Source organism: Nicotiana tabacum, chromosome 22 (assembly GCF_000715075.1).
Source record: "Nicotiana tabacum cultivar K326 chromosome 22, ASM71507v2, whole genome shotgun sequence".
NCBI lineage: Eukaryota > Viridiplantae > Streptophyta > Magnoliopsida > Solanales > Solanaceae > Nicotiana > Nicotiana tabacum.
Window position 1 is genome coordinate 185494273 of NC_134101.1, and position 25199 is coordinate 185519471.

At 36.1% G+C, this 25199-nt stretch overlaps 1 protein-coding gene across 1 annotated transcript; it reads left to right on the forward strand.

Moving 5' to 3' along the window:
* Positions 1–2619: 2619 nt before the first annotated feature.
* On the forward strand, positions 2620–9001 carry LOC107759785 (uncharacterized). The gene is made up of 5 exons (XM_016577796.2): positions 2620–3083; positions 3722–3882; positions 4146–4176; positions 7616–7721; positions 8512–9001. The coding sequence occupies exons 1-5, from the start codon at positions 2766–2768 to the stop codon at positions 8622–8624; spliced, it is 729 nt and encodes a 242-aa protein (XP_016433282.1). The 5' UTR covers positions 2620–2765; the 3' UTR covers positions 8625–9001.
* Positions 9002–25199: the final 16198 nt, after the last annotated feature.

Sequence of the window (25199 nt, forward strand, 5' to 3'; positions counted from 1 at the left end):
ACTAACCGGATCGGCGACGATGAGCTTGAACGGAAACGGACAACTCGAAAAGAACAACCACGACGTTCCGAATCTTGACGAACAGCGAAAACCCCATCTTCCCTTTAAACTTGACGAATTCAAACTGGACTTCGACGAGGCAGTCATGGCGGAAAAGAAGACGAAGAAAAAGGAACAGCAACGCAACAACCATGCTGCTTGTTAATGGCGGACTGACAACACTGGTTTTTCCGGCGACTTGGGGTCGTTTGGACGTGAGGTCGTCCAACATATGGTCGTTCATGGGACGCAAGGGGGAGGAAGAAGAAAAAGCAGCAGTGATGGTGGTTGTTGAGGTCGTTCATGGCTGCTAGACAAAGAAAAGAAGCAACGAGGGTGGTCGACGTCGTTCATGGTGGTTCGTTTCATGACGGAGAAGAAGATGAAGCAGCGGCAGCGCTAGCCATGGCAGCCATGGACGTTGGTTATTTTGGATGTGAGGTCGTCGATGGATGTTGTGTTTGGTCGACGAGGTGTTGGGGGAGACGATGGGGCTGGGCAGCAGGGTAGCAGCAACGGGGGGAAGCCATGGTTGCTTGGGGAAGCTTTTGGAGAGGAAGAAGAAAGAGAGGAGGGTGTAGTTTTAGGGTTTCTTTGGTTTTTGTTTTGTTTTTGTGTAAGATAGGGGGGTGTTGGGTATTTGGGTTATGGACCGGGTTGACCCGGTTTGGAATGGACCGGGTCATGGGGAAGGTTGGGTATTTTTTGGGCCTGTGGCTTGAATTTGAAGAAGAGACTCAATTCCGATTTTCTTTATTTTTTGTTTTTCTTCTTTTATTTTTCTAAAACTAAATTCTAAAAATCCTTAAACTATCATATAGAACTAAATTAATTTATAAAAGCGCAAATTAATTCCCAATAACAATTAACACACAATTAAGTAATAATTAAACATAAAATTGTACAATTGGATATTAAATGCTAAAAATGTGAAAGATGCCTATTTTTGTAATTTTCATTTTTGTAAAACAAACTTAATTACTAACAATTGTAGAATTAAATCCTACATGCAAAATGCAATATATTTTTGTATTTTTTATTAATTTAACAAATAAACATGCGAAGACAAATATACAAATAATTACACAAAAATACCACAAAAATTCAAAAAATTGCACACCAAGGAAAAATCATTTATTTTGAATTTTTTGGGAGTAATTCTTTCATAGGGCAAAAATCACGTGCTTACAAGATCTAAATAGAAAAGACATACATATCAGAGCATTAAATAGAAAAGACAAGTGAAGCGTCAGTACTAACATAGCATTGATTACGGCGAAAAATTCCTTTTTCGTGAAGATCCACTTCCCAAATATTTAATTGATAAATAAATGGAAAGTTGGGGGACTATCTGTATTGGAAAAAAACTGAATCTAAATATTGAAGATGACATGTCATGACACATGGACTGGTCAAAAGGTCAAAACGCAATAAATAGCCAAGAGGCACGGGAGACAACAGATATGAGGAGAAGAAAACAACATAGGTGTGGACCGTTACTCAAACATGTACGAGTCTCATACCTATTCGAGTCATTTAAAGATCGAAGATCGGAAGAAATTGAAGATACAAATCCGATGACGTAAAAGAGTCTAAATACAACATTAAATATCAAATACGTTAGAGAATCTGAATTAAATAGAAATGATTGTGTAACGTTTCTTTTAATGTCATTTATTGCTCATAATTGCCTCATTAAGACAAAGACATTACATCTTCTCCTAGAATCAACTATAAAAGGAGAAGGACTCAACATCTGTAAGGACAAGAAATATTATTAAGATTACACTGAAATACAAAATTACTTATTACTTTATTATTCTCAAAAGTCTTTTATTATTTTCGTCTCCAGATTATCAGTAACCCGAATTTCTCTATATTTCTAAGCTTTGACCAAAGACTCAGATTTTTGGTTAAGCAAAAAGTACTTGTAATTGGGCAAACATAATTTTACTTGTCAAATATTGCAAAAAGTACTTTCCAGACAAATTGGCCAAACGCAAACTAATAGTATCCAAAAAATACTTTTTCGAAAAGCATTTTTGAACAAAAGTATTTTTCAAAATAAATTATTTTTGACAGCTTGGCCGGTAGACTCTAAATATATGTAGCATTATAGTAATTAAAAGACATTGTAAGGAGTATTAAATATGTAGTCACCAAATTATCAATTAGACTATGCATTACATAAGTTATAATCATATAGGTGAAACGTGATTAATTTTTTAAAAAAACTTTTGAGGCATATAATGCAGTCAATTCAATGTGTAAAACGTACAGAATATTCATTGTGTGCTAAAAAAGATTTTTTCAAGAAAAACAAAAGGCAAATGAGTTCACTTAGACAAAAATTATTTGCCTTCTCATTTGTATAAGTTCTTAATTTCGTATCACTGTTCAAATTACTTATTATCAATCTATAATACAAAAAAAGATTTCATCAAAACACCTACATTTGATTTGTTAATATGAAAATTTTAAAAGACACTTTTCATTCACCAATAAAACATTGATAGTAATATTTTTTAGAATTTTTTTTTAAATCATTTTTTTCATAACATATTTTCGTCTTACCAAATTGATCATTCTTTCCTCATTTTTCTTCGGAACACTTCAGAAATTAGGACGGCGAGGAGGAGAGGGAAAAACTTTAAACTTTGTCCAGTGTGCGATATAGAAATCTCCATTAGGAGTAGCACAACAATCATCTGACTCCACAGTCTATCATGCTTTCAATAGCTAGACGAGTTCAAAGATCCCATCCTTGCCTCCAATTCATTGGTCTTCAACTCCGGTCTGCTCATGCCGACGGCGCTTCATCCTCACCGCGGCGGCGGCGCTCCAAGTTTTCGCCGTCAGCAATGTTGAAGAAAGTCGACGATAAGTCGGAGTGGTGGGTGGTCGACGGCGAGATGCACGAAATTGGTGAAAACGTACCACCCAGAGAGCGATTCGTAATACCAAGAGAAAACATCCCCAATAAGCGCCGTAAGCAGCTTCGCGACCAGTTCATGCGCCGTACTCGCCTCGTTCTCAAAGAATCTGTTAGTTCCTCTATCAACTTCCCTCTACTTTTTGCTAGGGTTTAATTTGAGAATTGCTTCTCAGGAACATATCTGCTTTTCATGTTTTCTGCTAGCCCAATTTTAAGCTAACTTGCTCCTCTAGAATAAGCCTAAAGTGTCAATTTTAACTTGAGCCTCCTAGATCATATCATGTTCTTGCAGTTGCAGGTCCGTCTAGGGAAAATGTAGGACAGTATATTAATTACGAGAGGATCGTCACAGATTTTACTGCCCCACTATCGTAATGTCCCAAAGAAAGATTTTCTTTTTGTTTTTAAAGTACCTTTTCTTGGCTCATACTAAAATGAATAGTCTTTCTATGTCATGTCACAAACCCTTAATCAAATTGTTAATGTTAATTATTACTCCTGTCATAGCATAATGATTTTCTTATGGGCACATATTATACTGAAGTGCTGCTTCATCGGACTGCTGCGATATCCTTTTTCCTTATTCTTTATTTAATGAACATTATTTAACTTGGATATTAGCCAATTTCCCCCCAAAAATTTGTTAGAAATTTCCTTGATGTTTGCGGGTCTTGTCCTTTTTTTCTTTCAACTTTCGGGGTTACTTCTATTGTTCATTTTGATTTTGAATAAGTTTGTTAATTGAAGGAGCATGAACCTTGGTGCAAAAGATATATGGAATTGTATAACGAGATGAGAGAGAACTGGGAGAGGCTGTATTGGGATGAGGGTTATTCCAAAAAGCTTGCTCAAGATCATGCAAACTATGATTCTGCTGAGGATGATGATGAAGATTTCTCTCCATACAGGTTGGTTTATTTTCTCCTTTTTGTATTCCTTCATCCTATACACAATGTTAGTATTAATTTTGACCAATCAAAAATAAAATGTTAATATTAGTTTTGGGAGGACATTAACTGGTTCACGGTGATGAGTAAATATTGTAAACACTACAATTTTCAGCTCTTTTTCTGTTCTTAAATCTGTCATTTAATCTAATTTAATGTTGTAAAGCAGTGTGGCATATTGAGCTGTTTTGCGTATCTAAATTGCTCTATATTTCTTCTTTCAGGAGAAGTAAACCTAATGCTGCCCACATGAAGGTAACTAGAAAAATCCTCTACTGCATTTCAACACTGTACAGCTTTTTTAAAAGCTTGTCTTCCCATTTTGTGCCTTTCTGCTTTTCTGCCTACCTTGGAACATATGGTGCTCTTTTGACGGATTCCAGTTTGTTACAACTTGCTGCAAGCTTCGAGATTTAAGCCCATTGATAGTGCTCCTAACAGATATGTCCAAAATATTTTGTTGAAATTACAATCCTTGTTCTATGTTCATGCTAAACATTAGATTGTCAGAGTCTTAAATGACTGATGATTTGTTTTTTTTTTCCTTCTATTTATGTCCATTGAAATTGGAAATTCTTAACCAAATGATTGTTCTCGTATGTTGGGTCACCTATCACTGATAGTTGAAGATGGCCGTGAGTTACGGCTGAAATTAATGCTTCTTCTGCAAACACAAAGATGCATGCTCCTAAAACACACGTCTCTATAATGTTGAGAGGATGCTCAACAACAACAACAAAAAACCCAGTATAATCATACAAGTGGGGTTTGGGTAGGGTAGTGTGTACGCAGACCTTACCCCTACCTTGAGGGTAGAGAGATTGTTTCCGATAGACCCCCAACTCAAGGAAAGATGAAAGAAAGCAGTAGCAACAAGCAATAACAACAACAAGATAATAAGAAAATAAAGCGAAAGGAACGACATGTAGTAATAGAGACCTAACAATAATAGAATACAAGACTAACTACTAATACTACTGGTGTGGGAAGAAACACTCTCAACTTTCTACTAGCTTTTTACCCTAATTCTCGACCTTCACACCTTCCTATCAAGGGACATGTACTCAGTAAGCTGAAGCAATGTCAAATATTGCCTAATCACCTCTCCCCGGTACTTCTTTGGCCTATCTCTACTTCTCTTCAGACCCACCAAGGCCCATCTCTCATGCCTCTTCGCTGGGGCATCTGTGCTTCTCCTCTTCACATGCTCATGAATATATTCATGTCATGATTATATCTGTTTCTGTTAGAGGAGATGAACTGTACACAAGTGATCCATCTAGATGGAAGCTACAAGTTTTGTAGTGTCTAGGTTTCTTGAAACATGAAAATGATTGTAAGGCTAAATTTACTTACACATAAATAGACCAATTTTTGTACATCGGGTTGTTAAAAACTTGCCCTGCTGATGCTCCAGGCTTTCCCTACATCCATGTAGGCTCCCAGTTGGAACCACTATATATTTGTCCAATTATTGCCAACTTAGTCCACTGCCCAAAGTCGAGCACCACCTCCGTACCATCCCATACTTGTACTTTTAATCAGTCACCACTGATAACCCCTCTTGTCCTTGTCATGTATGATATTAGCCCCTTTGCCCTCTCTCGATGACGGCTATCAGGATGATTAGGTTCCAAACCACTTTCTTTGTACTGGCCACCATCACTGGGGCTCGGCTACATGAATCTTCTATACTCTTTTCGCTTTATTTGGTTTATTTCATGCCAATACTAAATAAAGTTCCCTAAGTCTTGCACTTATCCTTAGACGAACATTTAGTTTAATCCTAACTAGTTAGTATCACATATATTCATCCTTTGCTTCCTTTGTGTATTTAAAATTTTGAAGACAACTTCCCTCCATGTGCATTTTAAATTATTTCATCCCTTTTTTTTTCAATCAACATATAGTCACGCTTATGAGTCGGTGCATCTGAAAGTCTACGTCGGACACAATCAAACCATCTCAAGCTAGTTTCTCTCACATGGGTGAACACCACTTTTTTTCTGCCACATCAGCATTTAAGGGGGAATTAAATTCAGTTGGAACAAGATTTTTTTTTGTTTTTGGGGGGGTAGGGGTAAGAGGCCGCCCATCAAGTTTGAGTGTGTAAATGACTTTTCTGGACTAATTTAGGGGGGCAACTTATGTATTTTCCCATTTTCCTATTCTCTTGAAGACGGAATTTAGCTAGCTATATGAATTATTTGTATCAGACTCTACAATCTCATTTAGTTTTACTCCACTTTCATTCTTCTTATAAAGGCTAAATTCATAGTGCATATATTTGTTCTTACTTCTACTTTTCTAAAATCCTTATTCTGTAGAGTACTTCAACATAGTTCTAACTTGTGCTAGTTTCGTCCAGCATGCAACATGGATCCTCATCCTGCATATTATTGATTAGCTCATCTATAGTTAGGGTAAACAAGTCCAGACTCAAGGTAGATTTTTGGTGTAAAATAATAGTTATTGGGAACTCCTCTATATCTCATCTAGCTACACTTGTGACTGCTCATATGTGCCTATATTTTATAGCATTTATATGATTGATATTAGTTCCTTTCTTTTCAACACTCACCAAGTATACACACTAAATAAATACACACACACACACAAAAAAAAAATAAAAATCTCAGAGAAACACCTTTGAAATAGTTCGTGTCTCCCTGATTATGTTATAGATATTGAAACGGCTCCTTTTCCATGCTTCAGAAATTGCCTATTCCTTGTTCCCTTATCATTGTACTTTAAGCTGATATCTCAGCCAATCATGCTTAAGAGCTGAACAATTCTAGTATTTGGAACTTTATGTCATTGGAAACAATACTTTTGTGGATGATTGCCATTCACATATCTATCTGGATTAAGTTCTTAAACATCCTTTCATTATGTCCAATTGCCACATGAAAAGCATTTTATCCTTGAACAATCGTGATCTGCAAGCTGACGTCGTATTATAAGTATTATTGTATGATATGAAGGTGGCTAAGCTCCTTATGCATTTATGTTTTGGCTTGTGTTAGTTTGTTTTCGGTTGATTCATTCCTCACATCAAACAGTGGAATAGCTAAAAAATGATCTTTCTTTCATTCAGATTTCCTAGACCTTATTCTTGTACACTAGCATGTTGTGTTTTTTATTTTTGGAGTGATGTGTTTAGATTCTAAAATAGCTAAGTTGCTAGCGCTGCTCCACCTTACTGAGAACATGACCCTTGATAGGAAGGTGTGGAGGTGGAGGATTAGGGTAGAAGGGTAGTAAATAATTGATAGTTTCTCCTTTTCTTAATTGCAGTATTAGTAACACTCATGTCCCTTCATATTCTTAGATTTATATCACGTCATGTTGTTTAGTTCGCTTCAGTTGTTACTATTTGGTACTACTTATTCTTTTCTCCTTTTTCTTCTCTCTTCCTTTTCCTGGTATTCAATTTATACACTGGTTTTTTGTTGTTGTTGTTGCTAGGTAATTTTTTTGAGCCGCATGGCTGCGCTCCTTTACTTTTTCTTTTCATATTTCAATTTTCTTCCATTTTTCGAGTTGTTTCTTTTTTCTTTTTAAACTGGTAGCTCATACATAATTTGTGCCTTCGCTCGATACATCTTTGACATGGCTGCCCAGGCTGAACATACCTAAGGTTGGCTATGTTCATGTCCACTAGTTTATTGATTGCACTTTCATTTAATTGCAGGAACAAGGAGGTACGGGAAGAAATAGGCAGGATGATAACTGGGAAAAGGTTAGCCTAGTCCGTGATAAATTTGAGTATGACAGAGAGAGAAGATTGAGAGAAAAAGGTTAGTCCAGCATTCTTCTCTGGATACACTATATTTGTTTTAACTTGTTTGCTTCTAACCTTTGGCCTAGACGTCAAAGAAGTTGGAACATCTAACAGGAAAAAAGTTGAAAATATTCATTTAGTGAGAGAGCTCACATGGAGCATATCCTCTATTTGCATGTTTGTTCTTATATTCAATTGATGTACTTAATCCTGTTATTGTACTATTTAGTTTTTTAGTGGAAACTATGTAGACATCAATTCTGAATCTACCTGCTGGCAGGGAATACGAGTATTCCTTCTCCCTTCAATTTGGTTTCAATATCTCCTGTTAGTACAAGTTGAACAACATATATTTTTTGTTAATTTTTAGGCTAGTTTGGTGGTTCTTTTCATTTATTTTTTCTATCTTCTCACCCTCTTTTTTTCTCATACCCTTTTTTCTTTTCACTTCTTTTTAGTTGATTTGGGCTGCTGGGAGGGGAATTTTTTTTGGACACTTCTATCTCCTTAAATATTGTAATTTCCTAATTTTTTACTCAAGTGGTGTGGTGGCCATTGTTTTGAGTATCTACCGATTAGCATCGGTTTCTTTTGTATCAACTCCCTGCTCTGCTTGAGTGATACAGGGGTTTGTTGTTTGTTTATCATTTCTATTTATTACTGGCACTCTGTTCATTACATGGGAAGAAGCCTCGATGGTCTGGACAGATTTATGTATGAACACTAAGTGATCGAATCTAGTGAGCTATTTGACTTACTGCACTTTCTATGTTCTGATCTTTTATTTTCTGGTGGACAATTTGCAGCATTTGCACCTATGAGTGAAGCAAACAACAATGGCATGGACTATTCAACTCCCAAGTACCAGGCCTTTGACACTCGGAGATACATCTCTGACAGCGAGAGTGACATTGACTGACGGAAAGACTCACATTTCAGAAACTAGCATCAATAGTCACTATTGTTTGCGAACAATTTTCACATGGCACAGATGATAACGTGGGAACAAGCAAGGGCAATGTTGTACGATAAATTTCTTGGAGTCAACTGCATGAGCTCAATTCAGATATCCAGGAAGAAATGTGCTTAGTGCTCTTTGCAAATTTCAGAAGCAGACTTCTCCACTCTGTAACTTCTCTACTGCGCTACACTATCTTGGAAAGCTGAGATTTCTTAAAGCATGTTTTGTTAAGAATGGTAGATTGGGATTGTAAATACACCGTAACTCCAACTGAGTGATAAGGGTTAAGCTGCTGACACAATCTCTTTTTGAGTTTAGCAAAACCTCTTTGAACTTACTACTTGTACTTCATGTTGGTAGTTGAATTCCGCGAAGCACAACAATATTTGTCAATCAGCATGAAAGGCTATTATCAGGAAGGCATACCTTGCAGTTTTTGGGAACAGTAATTATATCCTTAAAGTCTATAATCATTAATCAGGAAAGGCGGACCTGATACGCCCACAGTGTGATCTCAAAGGCCTCTGGTGCCTCTAGATGTCCCTCATTTATTTGTTTGAGCATGTGCAAGAATTCTAGAAGCTGTGCACTATGCAGAGATCCGTCATGAGCAGGGGTGTCAAACGGGCGGGTGGGGTCGGATATGAGCGGGTCAAAACGGGTAATTTTAAAATGGATAAATTATCCGATCTGACTGTGTTTGAGATGGATAAAAACGGGTTTATCTGGCGGATAATATGGATATCCATATTACCATGGCTTCTTAAATATGATCATTAATGAGGGAATTTCTAGTCTTCCAAAGTTGAGGAATCCCAAATGTAAAAATTAAACACATTAGTTATTCATTGGTTATCCATTTGGTTAACCATTTGCAAGTGGATAATGTGGTTCTTTATCCATATTCGACCCGTTTCTAAATGGTTCATTATCCAACCCATTTTTTGATGGATAATATAGGTGGATAACTGTTTTCTTTTAACCATTTTGCCACCTCTAAGCATGAGCTATAGCTCAATCTTATGATGGTCAATATTGCTTTAATGCAGATCTTTTATATCCTCTTCATAAGACATATATTACATTGTCACGACCTAATTTCCCATCCGTTGGGTTTTGTGATGGCACCTAGTCTTAGGGACTAGGTAAGCCTAACTCATACTGAAATACCACAATAATAAATGAAATTTAACAGTTTTGAAGCAGGAATCTCTACAAAATTTATAATTCCCAAAACCTGGTAGTACACTTCATAAGCTCTACAGAGTTTCGCTACAACTTCTAAACACAATCGTATGGAAATAAGTACGACAGTGTGAATATAAATAGGAAGGTGACTCCGATGCCTGTGAACGCAACAACAAGGCTATCTTGAGTCTCTTCGGCAAGAATCCACACGGCTACTAGCGAACAATACCTGGATCTACACAAAAAAATGTGCAGAAATATAGTATGAGCACACCCCAGCTAAAAGAGTATGCACCTTTCATCTTGAATAAATAATTCAATTGAATTAAGATTTTCTGGTTTCTCGCGGTCTGGAACATGCTATAATCTAGGGCTGCTCGGTGGGCCGGGCCTGAACCGGACCGGACCGGGCCCGCGGTCCTAATGGGTCTTGGTGGGCCTCCTGAGCCCGTCACGGGCTGGTCTTCATGGTTGAGCCCACGAGCCCGGGACCGTTTAGCCCGGGACCGGCAGGCGGGCCTGGGCCGGTCCTGGCGGGCCTGGCGGGCCCAACGGCTATTTTTCAAAAAAAAAAAAAAAAAAAATCTCCAACGGCCATATTTAAAATCTAGCCGTTTGGGCTGAAAATATGACCGTTTTTTAAGTTAAAAAAATGGCCATTTGGCCCCCAAACTTTATTTTAACGCCAAACTTTATATAATTATACTTTTCCCCATTTCTCAACTATAAATACCCCCTCATTCTTTCATTTTTATTCACCAATTCATCAATATCTCTCAATCTCTCTCAATTTCTCTACTACAATTACTTAATTTATTGTTGAAATTTCGTGAAAAATTGTGAAGTTGTTGAATTGAAGTTTTCAAGTGTTCAACGATTTTCAATTTTCAAGAAGTTGTTCGGCAATCCGGTAAACTCGTTTCAACTCTTACGTTTTTAGAATATATTTTTGTGTGGTTTAGTTTGCATAATTATAATTAATATGGCATTTACTTTGAAAAAAATGTTTGGTAAAGGAAAAGATAAAACCGGTGAAAGTAGTGGCCAACCAACTACCCTTCCCCCGGCTCCCCGACCTAGAAAAGATAAGCAAGTTGAAAGTAGTCGCCAACCTAGACGTCCTCCTCCTTCCGTAATTCTTGATAGTGATCACCCTTGTTTTCAATTTACCGATAGTGAATTTTATCATAATGTTGCACCAGGTGATAGATTAGATGATGAAATTATGAATGCTCTTTATCCTAATGAAACCATCTTAGAAAATAATGAGGAAAATGAGGATGATGATGAAACTCAAGCACCGGATTTAGATGATACACCTACTAGTCCTCTTAATAACCCAAGTGATGCACCGGTCGACCCACCTGTAGAAACTCCTACTTTTAATAGAGAACCTGCTAAACGCCTAGAAACATCATTAGTTTGGAATTTTTTTACTCAAGTAAGAGAAAAAAATAAGGCTAAGTGTAAAACTTGTGGGAAATTAATGTCGCATAAATATGTAGGAGACCGTAGCGGCACAGGTAGTTTGACTAGGCACATAAAAACACACCCTAGAGATAAGGCTAGATTTTTTCAAATGAAAGCGCAGCTAGAGGGGACAAGTGTAGATTCTGCGGTTAACCCTAGTACAAGTTCAAATCTAGTTCAACCAGGAATTAACACTGTCACTGGAGGTATTCTATTTTACGATCCAAATAGAGATCGTGAAGAATTAGCAAAGATGATTACTGTTATGTGCTTACCTTATACTTTTGCTTCTAATCCTAATTGGGTTCATTATATTAGAAGAGTGTTTAATCCTACTTATAAAGGTTGGCCTCGCGCAACAGTTAAGAGTGATATTTATAAATTCAAACATGAATATGAACAATATTTGCGGTATTTATTTACTCATATACCTAATCGGATTTCTATTACTACTGATATTGGATCCGCTCGGAAAGAAGAAACTTTGGAATTGCAGAAGCACAACCGGCGATAGATGAAGCTTATGAAGAAATGATAGCGGAACTTGCGGAGGATTCGGCTTCGCCCGGAAGTGGTGATGAACAAGCTTCTTTTCCACCACCACCAACGCAACCTCCTCCGAACCTTGAAGGATTTATGAGATTTGTTAGAGATAATACATAGAATAATATGTAACTTGTATTTTGGCACATCTTCCTTAGTTTTTTTTCCTTCTAATGGTGGTATTAGTACCTTGTTGTGCTCATTCCATTGGGGGAAGGATGACTAAGAAAGATATGTCATTTTTTGGTAATAAAATTTATTGCTTCTACCCATGAGCTTCTTTTCGCAATATTTCTTTGTCTATACTTAGAATTATTTATAAGCTACAATATATACATAATATACAATATATATACTACAAGAAAATATATAAGAGAATATATATACATAAGATACAATATAATATACTACAAGAAAATATATTATGCGAAAATATATACATAATATACAATATATATACTACAAGACAATATATTATGCGAATATATATACATAATATACAATATATATACTAAAAGAAAATATATTATGCGAATATATATACATAAGATACAATATATATACTACAAGAAAATATAAAAGAGAATATATATACATAAGATACAATATATATACTACAAGAAAATATATTATGCGAATATATATACATAAGATACAATATATATACTACAAGAAAATATATAAGAGAATATATATACATAAGATACAATATATATACTACAAGAAAATATATTATGCGAATATATATACATAAGATACAATATATATACTACAAGAAAATATATAAGAGAATATATATACATAAGATACAATATATATACTACAAGAAAATATATAAGAGAATATATATACATAAGATACAATATAATATACTACAAGAAAATATATTATGCTACAATATATACATAATATACAATATATATACTACAAGAAAATATATTATGCGAATATATATACATAAGATACAATATATATACTATAAGAAAATATATAAGAGAATATATATACATAAGATACAATATAATATACTAAAAGAAAATATATTATGCTACAATATATACATAATATACAATATATATACTACAAGAAAATATATTATGCGAACATATATACATAAGATACAATATATATACTACAAGAAAATATATTATGCGAATATATATACATAAGATACAATACATATACTAAAAGAAAATATATAAGAGAATATATATACATAAGATACAATATAATATACTACAAGAAAATATATTATGCATGACAATTTAGTGTTTTACTATTGTTTTGTTATTTTCTTTTTCGTCAAGCACTTTAATAATTAGATATACATATATACTACATATATATTTTTAATATAGCCATGATACTACAAGAAATTGTCTTAAAAAAAAAAAAGCCCGCTAGGCCCGCGAAGCCCACGAGCCCGGCACGTTAAGCACAGGACCATGTGGGCTTAGGCCCGTCACGGGCCGGTTCCACCCATTGAGCCCACAAAGACCGGGACCGCCAGGCCCGGGACCGCTAGAGCCCGGGACCACGAAGCCCGGGACCGCGAGGCCCGGCCCGTTAGGCCCACTAAGGCCCGGGCCCAGGACAAAATACAACATTAGATACGGCTAACAATACAGTAATTGTAATAAGGAAAGAAAACATCAAATACTCACCGGAACGCCATAAGGAAAACACTGAAACGTAAGTGAGAATACAAACCCAAATCCGAAATCACAAATACAGTAACGACAAGTCATAACTCAACAACTCCGATAGTTTTCACCTTAAGTCTTAACCAGTAAGCGTCAATCAAATAGTCAAACCTTTCAAGTGATAAAAATATTTCGAAATATGCTTCCTTCACATAAATGTTCTTTTCAAAAGAGTTCTTTCAAAATAAATGTTTTTCGAATATAATCTTTTCAAACAAATATTCATCGAATATAGTCACCCTGTGACATTTCAAAATAGTTAATTAAAAATAAGTACCTTCGAATATAATCTTTTCAAATAGATAACCTTCGAATATAAGTCATCCTGTGACACCTCATCTGATAATCATACAATACAGGTCTTAATACCTGAATCCTAACCCTGAGCATCCTGTGCCCTTATCACACTTCCTAATCATACTGACAACTCACTTACCCAAAAAAGTTATTCTCACATGGAAGGCAAATAAACAAGGGTGTGCGTCTATACTCAGAAATCTCAAGGAGCCTCCTATCCGATAAGGGTGCTTAGCCACGTATATGCTTATGCAAGTGTCCTATCATAGTCCATACCAGCTCGTAAGTATAAGGACAAAAACGGACATCACATATACGGTTTACTCAAGGATAGGATCAATGAAAACAATAGCTCAGAACACAGAGATAGCAATAGGGGATCTCCCAGGATAACGTCTCGCAGTCCCAAACATAAATGTGCAGCGGATCTCCCGGAATATCGTCCCATAGTCCAAATCATAAATATGCAGGAAAATCTCTCGAAATACCGATCCGTAGTCCCAAAGTAAATATCCAGTACAGGGAGATCTCTCGAGATATCGTCCCGTAGTCCCAAATATAAAGGTACAGGGAGATCTTCCAATACCGATCCGTAGTCCCAAAGTAAATACATAATAACAACAATGATAATAATACAAAGTACGACAAGCGCGTCAACTCAAGAATTGTAAATCACCAAGAAATTGTAGGACCAGCTCACAAGGAATAACCACAGAAAAGAATGCTGGCATAAAGGGAACAATTCAACAAAAGAGAAATCTAACATGTAGCAACGATCCCACAATATACAAGTTAATAACAAGGAAATCAACACGAGTCAAGTAGTCTCAATTAAAGGCAAATCAACAAAGATATAGGTTATCTAACTCCATTTAAGGTTGGACAATTACGAGGATATTCAACAATTCAATTAAGGAAAGATGATCTTAGCTTCACTTAAGACTAAACAATTTCATGAGGGATAAATGATAAATTCTCAATAAGACAAGCATCTACGAAATAGCATGACAATAGGAGGGGCGAAATTCTTCAGTTAAATCAAATAGGATGTCGATGAGGCAATAAGGGTGAATCATGAAACAATTAATAAAAGTTAAGCATGTAGAGGCAAAACTAATAAGCAGAAACTCAGTCATACCAAGAATAACTTCATACATAGTGAATATAAGGACCTAAGAACCTTAAAAGGCCAATTTCCCCAAATAAGTCCGAGTATACACTCGTCACCTCGCGTACACGAACTACAATCAACATAGAAGACTCAAATCCTAAGGGAAAGTCCCCCCACAAGGTTAGACAAGATACTTACCTCAAAGACGACAGACCGATACTCTAAAATGCACTCCTCGAGTGAAAAGACCTCCGAATGGCTCAAATCTAACCAAAATAACTTCAAAACACAAATAAAACATATAAGAAACCATTCCAGATCATAAAGTCTCAATCTTTAACAAAATTTAAAAATTGGTCCAAACGCCGACCCCTGGGGCCGCACCTCAGAACCCGACAAATTTTACAAAAACTGAATACCCATTCCGATACGAGTTCAACCATACAAAAGTTATCGAATTTCGATACCATTTGGTCCGTCAAATCACGTAGAAATTTTCTTCAAAAACCAACTTCTTCCCCAACCCAAAACAAAATTTAAATGATAAAAAATGAAGACAAAATCATGGAGTATATTAGATTTCTAGGTGAAGAACACTTCCCCAATCGATTTGCTTGAAAACCCCCAAAAGAAGCTCCCAAATCCGAAGTTTAAAACTCAAAATATGAAGGAAATGGCCAAACCCTCGACTTATATGATTCTGCGAGAACTTCCGCACCTGCGACAAACTTAACCGCATCTGCGCCTGACCAATCGCACATGCGCTCTACTCCGCTTCTGTGCCCAGGGATTCGCTCTTGCGACACCGCACGTGCATTCCAATTCTTCGCATCTGCGGAAACTGCCCAGACCAACTCCTCTCGCACCTGTGCTTCTTCCTTCGCACCTGCGCCTAGGGTCCGCAGGCGCGATTATACCAGAACTCAGCCTCCCCAAAACCATGGAAAATCATCCGCGACTCGTCCGAAACACACCCGGAGTCCTCGAGACCCCGTCCAAGCATACCAACAAGTCATATAACCTAACACGGACTCGCTCAAGGTCTTCTATCACATCAAACAACGCGAACAATGAATCACATCATGAATCGAACTTAGGAACTTTCAAATCTTCCCGCTTCGAAAACTTGTACCGAAACCAATCAAATGAACCCGGAGTGACGCCAAATTTTGTAGACATGTCCAAAATGACATAGCGGAGCTGTTCCAACTTTCGGAATTGCATTCTGACCTCGATATCACAAAAGTCAACTATGGGTCAAACTTCTCCATTTTCCAAATTTCAACTTTTCCAACTTTCGCCGAAACACCTCAAATTACCCTACGGACCTCCAAAGCTGAATCCGGACGCGCGACTAAGTCCAAAATCACCCTACGAAGCCGTTGAGATCACCCAAAATCCATTCCGGGGCCGTTTACTCAAAAGTCAAATTCCAATCAAATTCTCACAGCTTAAACTTCCACAACTAGATTCCTTCTTCGAATTTGACTCTGAATCATCCGTTAACTAAATTCAACCATGCACGCAAGTCGATACTCATATTATGAAGCTATTCCAGACCTTATGCTACCGAACAGAGCTTAACTCAAAACGACCGGCCGGGTCGTTACATACATGCATCAAATAGAGAAGACAATTGAGATGGGGGTATCTTGTTGACTTATTCTGCTGCCCTGGGCAGGTTTTTTTCCCCATTGAAAAATCCTTGAGTACTTGATAAACACTGTTGCAGATTTGAAATTGTCATAGTTGCTATTCGTATTTTCTTATATATATGTGTGGCATTCTTGTTCATTCCCTTGAGCAAGCTCCGTAGCAATTCCACTGTAGGTCGTGCATGTATGTAGCTCTATCTCTTATTTCCTCCACTAGTTCAACTTTAACACCGGCACCTTCGCAACTGGGAAAAGCATAGGCTCTCTCTTCGCCACCCTGGACTTTTTGGTATTTCTGCAGCACTAGATGAATATTGGCATCTTATTCCCAATCAAAGCATAGTGATTGGTATAATTTAAATGTTTCAGTTTGCACATCTGAAAATGGCTCCCCGAAGGAAGAAAAAATAGAGAGAGAACACCTAAGTTATTACAATGAAAAAGCTATCAATCGGAACCGTAGATGCTAAACTATCTTTTTTCACTTTCATTTGACGTTCGAAAATCTGTGATATTGTTTTCGACATTCACAGAAAATTAAGTTCTGGTTCAATAAATAACGAACGAACGAACTATTTTCCTGCTTTTAGAAGAAAAAAGCTAAGAAAAGGAAATACGGTTGAAAGAAAATTGAGCCGTTGGCTTAGTAAATTATCAAACAAGATGATCGATATAGTAACATGTCAATATTTCTGTTAAGACCATATTTCATGGTTGTATTTCACTTAGCCTCTCTCCGATGCTAAAATCTTGCCTGTGGCCAAAGGCTTACATAAGAAGATAAATTTCGCTACTTTTACGTAGGTTATACGTATTTCTACGTTTCAAGTTGAAATTCCAGTATCAGTTGCAAAGTTGCGGAGATTGGTTAGAAGAGGGATCAACCCAGATAGTTCATAGTTTGGGTTGGTCATGAAGCCTAAAATTTCCTGCTTATTTTTGTTAGCAAAAGTTGATAATGAAGCTGATATGATGTTGCTCGGTCAAGACACCACTTGAATAAGCCAGGGTGAGTTGGTGAGTGCACATTACGTACATCTTCATTGATGCTTGTATCGCTTGAAGCTCTAGAGTTGATCCCAATCTTCTTCTTGTTACCATGCTTCTCTTCACCTGGAAGATAACTTGATCCCAATCCCTTTGATGCCCCGCTCTCCACCATATTTGCACTCTTTACTACTCCTTCAATAGACAACGAATTAATAACTCGGAGGAATCAACGTTCAATAGAGCCCACAACCTTGAATATAAAGAGAGGCCTCTCATTACCCCCACAGGAAACTTTAAGAGAAAGATGACTATAGAAATTTTACAAGGAAAAGAAAAAAGAGAAAAAGAGGTAAAGAAGATGGTACGATAACTAGTAGAGGAAAACGTAGCCAATATAGGGAGAGAAGCAGATAGTGGGTAGCTTGAAGACTATGTGCTGGAAAATATTACAGAGAACGGAGCATTGTTGCTCCCGAATGTTAAGCTGTTTGTATCTACGTTACTATTACAAGAGTTCATTTTTCTTTCAAAAACAAGTTCATAAATTGTCTGCCCAAACATGTGCGGAAGCAAACATTGGAGGAACTACTAAAATAATTGGGTTTTCAAAAAGTTTCTTCCTTGCACCCTTCTTCTGCTTCCTGAAGGTGTAATTGATCTTCGAATTTTCCAGCTCTGGCATTATATGTCTGCATTCATGAACAATGGGCTCGTAATGTTTCCTTTATGCAACGTATTAATTGCTTCTATTGAATCAATGGCAATTTTTAATGATGTAAGGTTGTGGCTTGCTGTTATTTTCAAACCCTGTGCAAGAGCTGTTAGTTTAGTTTGGTTATTTGTAGCATGAGGACCCATAAAAATAATAATTCAATCCCCCTGAATATTTCTAAACTAGTCAATATGTCTGCGCTTAGTGCGGTCATAATAAAAATAAAATATTTGATCTTATAGTTAATTTGGTTGAGATATGAGAGATAAATTTTGTGTAAATGCGTGCAAATACGTATATTCGTTTTGGCTCCACAACTCTTTATGTCAACAATTTTCAAATTTATTTCATACAAATTATAAAAGTAGAAAAATGACTATTGACCATCACTAATCATGTACTTCACTAATCCTTACAACATAACATACGTGGTCTTTGGAACTCTTTCCACCCAGCATGAAGTGAAGGCAACTCTATGTTCATAGATTTTGATATATATGCAATAATCTTATAAAGGCTTGAACTGAAGCCACTGTGAACTTCGAAGCCTGCAACAAAAAAATCTATTTCAATTATCCTAAATCATCAACTCAAACTAAATAAAGCACTCATCGAAGCAAAGTTCATATCACCTGTAATCTGCTTGATGAACGAAACGAATGACCAATAGACAACTTCAAAGGAAACGAAAGAAGAAAAGAAGAGGACAAATAATTAACATATGAAGTCACTCGATAACTTGCGGTTGTATCATGTGTTTAACGAAATTAACTTCTCCGTACGCTTTTAAAATTCTAAATTGGCATGGCTATCAAGACTCAACTTGAAAACATTTTTGCCTTGCTGGGAATTTTTCTTGAAAAAAATTGTTAGTTATGGAGGGAAATAACAGAAAGAAAATTAACATAATTAACTTCTCGCTACCATTACTTTTTAATTTTATTGTTAGTTGTACAAAAAAAATTCATTCCATCTCATAACCTAATGCAAGCCATAGAGTAATGTGCAAAGGATAAACTTGTCTTTAATATTGTAGCCATTAAATGCAACTCGAGAAACCATAACAGGATTTTCGACATCCTGTCTCTTTCTAACCTAGTATAGAGGGAAACATAGTCACATCTTATCTGATTCTGCTGGAATGCAAAAAAGTAAAATTTATTCATTTTGCTTGCAGAAGAAAATGCTAATTCTATTCTACCTTATTTATTCCTTCATCCAAAACTGTTCAGCAAAAGCATCTATAAGACCGTAGGAGCATTTTGGACAGCGGGAAGTAGCCATGAATACTTACTCTAAGTCTGTCTTGAACTTCTCTTTGTTCATCCAATCCTAAAACTTGACGATCCACATCATTAAATCTGCAGTTGTTATTAAGTGTTAACAAATAATCCATGATTTCTTCATCATAAATCAGGATTGTTTTTCGTTAGAGAAACTATAAGTTCCTCTTCAGAATCAAACAATTGTTGGACTATAAGTCATGGCTATTTGCATACACTATAATATTCACCATGACTAATCATAAACTCATCTGACTGTTATTATCATGCCCAACGGGTCCATTTGAGCTAAACTATCAGATTTGGCTTCCTTTTCTGCAGAATTCTTCGTTTATTTTGAAAATATTTCATGCTTCGTTTCTAAAGAGATAACCTTTCACCCTATGAAGAAAATAGTAGGTTATCAGCTTGAATTATGGACTAATAATGAGTAAATCTTATATCCATGTGCTAATATAAGAAATTAATTTAAAGTTCGCAAACAATTATGAACTACAAAATGCATGTAGTCGATTAGAGAAACATTCAAAATAAATTTTGATGATGCATGGAGGTAACTTTTGTAGGAAGTGGAAAATATAACAAGTTTGCCAACGTAGATTAATGGCGACGACTGTAGCTATTTTGTACAATAAGAAATCAATTCTATGAATAAAAACAACTTTAGCTAAAGAAATTACATATGTTTGCAGAAAATATTATGCAAATAGCTGTATACGCCATAAGAATACAATATTGTTGTTCTACTTCTGCTCATTTATTTTAGTAATCCCGCCAAGTTATCTAAAAGCAAAAATTGCTCAAAGTACTTGATACTAAGAAGAGTGCTGACTATACAAGATATAGAAAATAACAGCAGAACACAATAAGGACATTACGAAGAGGTCCATCCAAAACAAAGCAAATAGTGATGGTATTTAAGATGAGGAAATGGATGTACAATTCATTTCTTTTTAATCACCATAGCTCAGAAGAGCACATTATTATCAGTGTATAATTCATGAATAGCAAGAAATACCCAAAGACCAGATATGTCAATAATGTGTAGCACATACAAGTAAGATGTTATTTTTGATTCCTTATAAATTATGCAAACTAAATGTTCCTTCTCAATGTTCATTCTAAATATTCCTTCTAAATTTTGTAAACTATATGGTGCTCATCCATTGCAAATTCAGGCACTTTCAATGGTTAATATATAGGTAATATAATAATCTTTAGAATATTGATGATAAAACTTAACAATATAAGATCTTCCAGTATGATCGAAATAAAAAAACATACTCCCTTTTAGCAGAGAAGTTGAATTTGTTGGCATTCCCCTTAAACGGCAGAGGCATATCCCAAGAGCTTTAGTTGCATACTTGCAGCGACCAATTTCCAACATCCAAAAAGTTGAAATCTGGAAGAGAATGATTAGGAATCACCACAACATACTGTTGTCATTGAAGTTTTGAAAGAACTTAGAGAACTCCAAAAAAATTGTCACTTAATCATTTACAAAATTGACCAAAACCAAAAAGATTAACTAAATCATTCATAAAAATCACCAAAATAGAGGGCAAAGGATTACAATGGGAAAAAAGAACTAAGAAATATCTCAACGCGATTAACTCTGCAGAATGCATGATTTCTACATGGAAATTACTTTCCACTTTTGGGGTTGTTTATTATGTTCGTCGGGAGATCACACCTTCCACGCAGGTAATCGTCGATCAGATGCATTTTTCAGCAGTTAGGAACTATAGTTTTGAACGAACAGTGGAAGAAGACAGGAAATGCGTTAGTATACAAAGCCTGAATTCTCAATTGAAAGGAAACGAAACGGTTCGGTTTCTAGAATAAGTGAAACGTTACGCTTTTGTGACTTTTAGGTTTTGTTGGTTAATGAGGTAAATGAAGAAAATAGGAGGAAAATCTAAAAATTGGAGAAAAAAGATAAATGGAAATCCTGTGCAATGAGATGTTCCACGTCAGACGTATAAGTCCCTGCTTTATATTATTATATAGATAACTCAACTATACCGTCAACTCCAGGATTGCTCGGTGAAGATCCATCAGTATTTATTTTGTATCTCCTCATTGCCGGGAGAATCCATTATACACTAATAATGATGATATTGTGTTTATCTCAGTAATTGTTGAAAATATATCGAGTTTTCACTGCTTTGGCTATAGTGTCTTTAACAGAGGTATTGTTTTTTTTCTTATATGAAATAAGATGTTTCATTCAAAAGGCATCAAGAAGATGCAAAATTCAATAAAAACAATAGTAGAATTGTAACTAGCCCCTTTAACATTGTCACTCTAGAACCAGGGATCTAATAAAATCCAAAAAGATATCAGTAATAATTACAGGAGTTAACTTAGTCCAACAAAAAAGATAAGACAAATATCCAGCTTTTAGGGATGAGTTTAGAGTTGAAAGACCTTCAAAACACCTACTATTCCTTTCAGTCCAAAGACACTAAAAAATAGCTGCATGGATCATTACCCAGATTTTCTTAATGGTCTTGTCAACTCTCCAGAGGTTCCAGGATGCAAAAGCCTCTCTTACATGATGTGGCCTAACCCAGTGAATACCAAAAATAGAGCAAAACATACTCCATAGATCATTTGCCATATCACAATGCAGGAGGAGGTGGTTAATAATCTCTTGATCCTTCTGGCACATATAGCATCTATTAACCAGCTGAAAACCGCTTTTTTAAGGTTGTCTTGTGTCAAACAAGCAGCTTTTTGGGCAATCCAGCAGGAACAACTGATTTTTGTACGCAGTTTGGACTTCCAAATTAATTTCCAAGGCCATGAATCAATTATTTGGTTTTGAGAGCTAATCTGTTGATAACACTCTTTCACAGTGAAAGTGTTGTTATGTCCCCAAGTCAATCTATCAGGCATGGACTCATAACTGGAATTGCTCTCTAATCTTGCTAATAGGTCCATTAGGCTATCCATTTCCTAGTCCTGAACATATCTTCTGAAAATCACATTCCAGTTGTTGCCATATCTGTTATGAAAAATGATGGAGTTCTTGTCTTGAGCAGTCTGAAATAGGTTAGGGAATTCATCCATTAGTGAAATGTTGTCTAGCTACTTGTCCTTCCAAAACCTAATATGTAAACCATTGCCAGCTTTATAACAAACATTCTGAAAAAAATTCATTGTTGAGTTTGCTAATATGCTTCCAGGGACCCAATGAGGTGCAAAGACTGTTTTTGTGCTCCAATTGTCCCCTTTCCCATGCTTAGCATTAATAACTTCCTTCAAGAGACTTGGTTAATCTGTACCATACCTCCATATCCACTTCATGAGCAAACATTTGTTATAAATTGCTTAGTCCTTAATACGCAATTAACTATTGCTTCTTGGTTGTGTGACTTTAGACCATCTGATTAGGTGGAATTTGTGAGAGTTGTTATCCCCTTCCCCAAGAAAGTTTTTCTTGAACCTATTTAGTTTCTTCTATACCTTACTAGGTACAAGAAATAGAGACATTAAGTAAGTGGGCATGTTATCAAGTACACTATTGATGAGAGTCAGTCCCCTCCCATGGGTAAGTATTGCATTTGTCAAGGTTACAACTTCTTCTTAAATTTTCTAATTATCCCATTCCATATATAAACATTTTTGTACTTGGAACCCAGAGGAATACCAATGTAGGTGGTAGGGAGTGTTTGATGACGTCCACAACACACCTTGATAAGAGATATGATACGGTCGTATGCCATACAAATTACCCAACTATGAGTCAAGGTCGAATCCACAGAGAGTTATAAGGGGTGTTAAGAGTATATATTTGAAGCAAGCAACCATTTAAGATTGCACTTCCACAACAAAGTTTTGTTTTCCATTTCTACTATTACTCTAATGAATTGCAAGCTAAGGAAAATAGACTAGAGATGAATATTTTTGAGATTTTCCAAATAATTTAAAGGCCTAGGGATATGACCATAACCTAGGTGTTTGCCTAATGGGATAAAGACGTTAATACTTATTTTGTTGATTGAGGTGTATTATTGCTCTCAAGTCGACATTACCCGCTCAATACCTTTCGGTCAGAGAGTGATTTTGCCTAATTTGGCTTTCTCAAGTCTAAATGGGTATCAACCAGAATAGTTGATACGAGCTCAAGTCGGGTCCTTACTATCTCTAGTTTGAACCTTTTAATTAGGTTCATCAATCTCTCAATTAACCCAATTCCTTATTAGCCAAGTTATCCTAGACTAGGTCCCTCTTTCTCAAGTAAAGACTAAGTTAAATAAGCATGAATCAATGTCTGCAACAATTAATTCTAAGATTGAAGCATGAACTAAACTAAATAATCAACACATAATCATAAACAAGCCTTAAATTAATTACCTATAAGGTTTATACACTAGGGTTGGTTCACAACTCTAGTAAGAATCTAGCTACTCATAATGGAATTTGCAAATATAAAGAAGAAAAGCTGATTAAACTCACAATTGAAGATTAAAATGATGAAATCTAATGTTCAAACACTCAAATAAACTAAAATTTCCTAAAATAGTAAAAAGAAACGGCTACAACATCTTTGTACATTAAAACTTGACCTAAATTTGCAAAATTCGTCTATTTATACTGGGCCAAAAATCGTGGACAAAAATGCCCCTCGGGAGGTTCTGCGATAGCAAATTTCATGAGTGGTCTGCAGATTTCTTCAGCTGGCAAGAAGCTGAGTTTTGCAGCCGCACATTTCTGGATTGTGGTTGCGAAGCAACTTATGCTACCTCACAATTCTTGTGCAGTACGCACTTCAGAAAGGCGTCAGGACTTGATCTTTTTGCATATTCTCTGAAGTTTGAGCCTTTATCAGTGAAAGTCCAGTTCTATGACCGCACAATTCATGTGCGGTCTGCACATTGCTAAAAATCCTATTGGGTTCTGTTGCTTGGTTTGTGGCCGCAAATGGAATTCTGCGGTCCACAATTTCTTCTGCGGCCGCAAAATTCCTTCTGTTGACCATACTTCTTTGTTTCTACACCCTTTATTGTTTTGTGCTTCGGAACACTCCTTTTTGAGTTGAATTTCATCATGGGAGACCAAACTTCCAATATTCTTGCAATTTTGTACAATTTCATTAGTTTCGGGAACACAATTCAATATTTTCAGACTAAAACAAAAGCAAAAAGGTGCTAATAAGCAATCAAAATCTCCACTTATCAACTCCCCCAAACTTAAGTCTTTGCTTGTCCTTAAGCAAAAAAATTAGTTCCCACCTTCAAAAGTTAAGGGTCATTTTAGCGAGTCAAAGGTGAGCCATTCACACATCAGTTGGTACCAACAATTACCTACATTACTCATGTATTGTCGACACGGCGACAAGTTAAACATTTATGTACATATAGTTCTAATGTGACATTTGAGCTTCAAGAATTGACTATACTCATCAATAACTCTTGCTCTATCATGTAGGCCATGGTGGACTCCAAACTCTTTCTCCTCTACTTTTCATTTGCCAAGCGCACTTTAAGAATTTAGCACTCAATCCAAAGATTCATGAAAGGTTCACTCATCTCTCTCAAGAGAATGTCATAAGTACGGCTTTCAAGTACCATAA

Excerpts from the sequence above, each read along its gene's own strand:
- LOC107759785 (XM_016577796.2), top strand. The coding sequence starts at position 2,766 with ATGCTTTCAATAGCTAGACGAGTTCAAAGATCCCATCCTTGCCTCCAA. Across the intron at positions 4,177-7,615 it reads CTAATGCTGCCCACATGAAG|GAACAAGGAGGTACGGGAAG; the intron begins GTAACTAGAAAA and ends ATTTAATTGCAG. Across the intron at positions 7,722-8,511 it reads GAGAAGATTGAGAGAAAAAG|CATTTGCACCTATGAGTGAA; the intron begins GTTAGTCCAGCA and ends GACAATTTGCAG.